At 35.1% G+C, this 4,831-nt stretch overlaps 1 protein-coding gene across 1 annotated transcript in view; it reads left to right on the forward strand.

Annotated features, from left to right (window-relative positions):
• Window positions 1–4,831, forward strand: part of OCA2 (OCA2 melanosomal transmembrane protein) — a 556,217-nt gene that overhangs the window by 148,537 nt on the left and 402,849 nt on the right. The window contains exon 10 of the mRNA XM_027856659.1: window positions 1,019–1,084. Within this exon, the coding sequence (XP_027712460.1) occupies window positions 1,019–1,084 (66 nt within the window). The remainder of the gene's footprint in view (window positions 1–1,018; window positions 1,085–4,831) is intronic.

Below are 4,831 nucleotides of genomic sequence, written 5' to 3' on the forward strand. Positions count from 1 at the left end.
TCTCTCTCTCTCTCCCTATCTCTCTCTTTCTCTCTCTCTGTTTCTGTCTCTCTCTGTGTGTCTCTGTCTCTCTCGGTCTCTGTCTCTGTCTGTCTGTCTGTCTGTCTCGCTAGATTTGTGCTTTAAGAAAATCATTTTGGCAGGTATATGAAGGAGAAGATTGAAACTGAAAAGTAGAGGCAGGGAGATCAAATAGGAGGGCTTTGTAATAATCCACTTGAGAGGAGATGAGGGCTTGAAATAAGATAGTAGCTAGGTGAGTAGAAAGAAAGTGATGGATGTGAGAGATATTGTGGAGGTAGACATGACATTATTGTGGAGGAGGTTGGGATGCTTCCCACTTTTCCACTCAACAATTGGTTGACCACATACCTCTTGGGAGGATGCTGTGGTTCCTTTAGAGACCACTGCTCTATCCACTATACTCTTCTGCCTCTCATTTGAAATTGAAGTAAACTAGGAATTGCCAGATCCGTATTCAAATCTTTCGTTAATATATATTCCTTTAATTATTTGTATGACTTTGGTGAAGTCATTTTACCTTTTTATTTCTCAATCTTCTCATGTGTAAAATGGAGATAATTATTTTTGTCCTATGTCCATCCTAGGGTTATTATAATATGAAATAATATTTTATAAATACAAAGAAATACTTGGAAAATATATAGCATTATTTATATTCAATAATTTTTCTTATTATTGCTATTACATTGAGCACATTCCATGAATGGATTCTATGAGAAAATAAGTTTAGGCCTAGAGGTGGGATGGTTGTGCTGGAATGAATGTTTCATTTCTGTTTATAATAATCCTGGGTCTGTCTTTCTAAAAAAAAATGTTGAATGCATGCAATTAAATTTGTGAGAAGTAGGCTGTCAGTGCTCTCTGGAGGCAAGGAGCTTAATAGGTTCTAACCCATTGGAGAGGGACTTTAAGTGAGAGATGTTTATATGTTCATAGCTAATGACTACATTGGTGATACACAGTGTTCATCGGTGATTTTCTTCTTTGATTTCAGAGACCCAGCCTGGTCAGAGTGGTGGAGTGGATTGATTATGAGACTCTGGCATTATTATTTGGAATGGTAATTAAAACCCTCCCTGTGAGACATCAGTATTGGACCTTGAGGATACTTTCTTTAGCTTTTGCTAACAGTCTTCTGTTTTATTAAAAGACCCTGAAAGGTTTGAAAATCAGTGCTTGATTGAGAAATTCAAGCTCATGCTTGCTTGATTTTTTTTCTCTGAAAACAATTAAAATGCCTTGACAGCTCATGAATAAGCTCTGGTTAGTTTTTAGCTGCAGAATTTGTCTTCTTTTTAGTGATAAATACAGCATGTTTTAAAGATTAGGGGGAATCTAATTTCCCTGAGGTTAGTACTTTGACAACATGTTGATAGGATCATGAATTTTTTATGGATCACGGAAATTTCAAGATCATAGCGTACAACTCTCTCATTTTACAGAGGAGGAAACTGAGACCCACATAGCTGAAGTGACTTATTAGTACGACATCTCAAAGAAAGGACTAGATAAAACCTTTCGGTGGTCACGACAGTGAACTTGAAGCTATTGGACACTGGGAATTAGGGTATCTGTATGAACTTGATTCCTCCAACTATCATCTTTTCCAAAACATCTTCCCTCAAATTACTCTTCTCTAATCTTTGATCTTCAGTCTACTGGTTGCTGTGCTGATGCCTAAGAATACATGCACATCTTGTCTCATCCATTCTTAAAAATTCAATGAACAATATTAAAATTTTTATTTGTTATAGATCTGGAAAAGCTTTCTGTTCTTCAGAGCAATGTGATTGAAGATGCATCATTATTTTTTTTTAATCCATATGTTTGACCTGAGTATAGGGGAAACTTAATTCTACCACATCTTTAAGATGTCATCCTATATGTTTCCTCTTCTTCTCAACTAAACTCTTGGAAAAAGCTGCCAACAACATATTTTTCAGACATTGTTAATGTGGAAATTTATTTTTCTGGACTATGTATGCATATATATATTTAATATTTTATTTTTAAAAATTGCATGTAAAAACACTTTGTAACATTCGTTAAAATTTTTTGAGTTCCAAATTCTCTCTCTCCCTCCCTCACCTCCTCCTCTCATTGAGAAGGCAGCAATTTGATATTGGTTATGTACATGCAGTCATACAAAACATTTTCATGTTACTCCTGTTGTGAAAGAAAACACAGACAAAAAATCAAGATAAATAAAGAAAGTAAGGAAAAAGTATGCTTCAACCTGCATTAAGACTCAATTAGTTCTTTCTCTGGAGATGGATAGCATTTTTCTTCATAAGTCTTTCAGAATTGTCTTAGATCATTGTATTGCTAAGAATAGCTAAGTCATTCACAGTTGATCATCATATTATATTCTATTACATTGTACAATTTTCTCCTGATTCTGCTCATTTCATTTTGCATCAATTCATTTAAGTCTTTCCAGGTTTTTCTGAGAGCATCCTGCTTGTCATTACTTATAGCACAATAATATTCCAGCATAATCACATAACACAACTTGGTAAGCCATTCCTCAATTAATGGGCAACTCATTCAATTTTCAATTCTTTGCAACCACTAAAAGAGCTGTTATAAATATTTTTGTACATATAGGTCATTTTCCTAGTACTGGTTTTGCTTGGTCAAAGAGTATGCATGGTTTTATAGCTCTTTGGGCACAGTTCCAAATTGGTCTTAAAGAATGGTTGAATCAATATGTATTATATATTGCATGTATTACAATATATGTATGTAATACAATATGTGTATTATATAATGAAGGCTTTGTTTTTACTTCATAAAAATTGTTAAATGGAAGGCTAAGATAGACAATAAAGCACTTATTACTTAAAAGATAAAATATTAAACTATTAAAAAAGAAAAGTCCACTACATTCATCTCTATATTCCCAACTCTCATTTATTGCTCAGACACTTATAATCTGGCTTCTGATTTTATTATCTAGCCGAAATGCCTATATCTAGCGTTGCCAAGGACCTCTTAATTGACAAATCTAATGACCTTATCTCACTCCTAATCCTTCTTGACAGTTGCACAGCATTTGTTGTTGACTGACCTATTTTCCTGGATGCTCCTTTCTTCTCTGGCTTTTCGTGATATTCTTCTTTTTTGGTTCAACATACCTGTCTAGTTGCTTGTCAATCTCTTTCGCTGGATCATTATTTCATGTTGTTGTTGTTGTTTAGTTGTTTCAGTTGCGTCTGACTCTTCATGACCTCTTTTTTGGAGGGTTTTCCTAACAGAGATACTGGAGTGGTTTGCCATTTCCTTCTCCAGCTTATTTTACAAATGAGGAAACCGAGGCAAACAGACTTAAGTGACTTGCCCAAGGTCACACAGCTAGTAAGTATCTGAGGCTGGATTTGAACTCATGGAAGTGAGTCTTCCTGAATGCAAGCCCAGTGCTTTATCCATTGTATCACATAGCCACCCATTATTTCATGTACCACCTCCTAACTGTGGGAGTACCCCAAAACTCTGTCTTTGATTTTCTTCTCTTCTGCCTCTTCTCTCTAGTTCTCTTCCCTCTATCTTTCTCTTTGAGTGATCTTATCATCTTCTATTGATTAAATCATCATTTCTCTGCAGATGACTCCTGGATCTATATATTCACTCCTTTCTAACTCAGTAGAGAGAGTAGTTTTCAGTAAAGAAATGTCAACCCATGCTTGCTTGATTTTATTTTTCTCTGAAAACAATTAAAATGCCTTGACAGCTCATGAATAAATTCTATTTTAATTTTTAGTTGCAGAATTTCTCTCACATCGCCAAATGCCTATTAGATAGTTCCACCTATATGTCTTGAAGGCATCTCCAAATTCAATATGTCCCAAATAGAACTCATCCTGCTCCCCAAACACCCTAACTTCCCTAATTTTGACATCCTTAGTACTTTCAGTCACCAAGGTTCAAAGCCTCAGCCTTCCTTGACTCTTTATTCTCTTTCACCACCCCACCCTCCCAATATCGAATTAAATTACTAAGTCTTGTTGATTCTATATCCATACTACCTCTCATATCTGCCTCCTTTTAGCCATCCATATGGCCACCACTATAGTTTAAGCCCCCAACAGCTATCTTATCTCGCCTGTCTGACTCATACTCTATACAGCTGCCAAAATGTCAGCCCAGGTCTCGCTCCCCTGCTTAAAGATCTCCGGTACCTCCCTATGGTCTCTAGGATCAAATACAAATGCTGTCTTTGGCATTTGAAGCCCTTAATAATTTAGTTCCAATCTACTTTTGTTTTTCTACTTTTTGTTTTTGTTATGAATTTTAAAAGCATCAGTAAAAATGGATATTTTGATATACAAAAGACATTGCATGTGGCAATGGAGTGTGGCCGGGAATAGAGGGTTCGAATCAAGAAATTATGAGTTCAAATCCTGTTTTAGACACTTGCTAGATATATAACCCTGGGCAAGTCACATTACTTATTCTAGCCTCAGCTTTTTTTTTTATCCCTAAAATGAGAATAATAATAGCACCTGCCTTACAGGGTGGTTGTGAGGATCAAAAAAGGTAATCTCTATAAAGAGCTTTTAAACCTTAAAATATTATATAAATTCTGGCTGTTATTTAACCATGAACTTTGTTATATAGTTTTAAAAATAGAATTATTAACTTTAACATAGTAGCAACAAAACTACTTTGCTTGTCTGTGTCACCTTCTGAACTTCCTTTTCTCTTAAGCATTTTAAAATATCTAATTGATGTTCTTTTCTTTCTTTCTTTTGTTGTTTGTATCTTTCTTTCTTTCTTTCTTTCTTTCTTTCTTTCTTTCTTTCTTTCT

This window comes from Vombatus ursinus, unplaced genomic scaffold (genome assembly GCF_900497805.2).
Source record: "Vombatus ursinus unplaced genomic scaffold, bare-nosed wombat genome assembly UNPS02011591.1, whole genome shotgun sequence".
In the NCBI taxonomy this organism is placed as follows: domain Eukaryota; kingdom Metazoa; phylum Chordata; class Mammalia; order Diprotodontia; family Vombatidae; genus Vombatus; species Vombatus ursinus.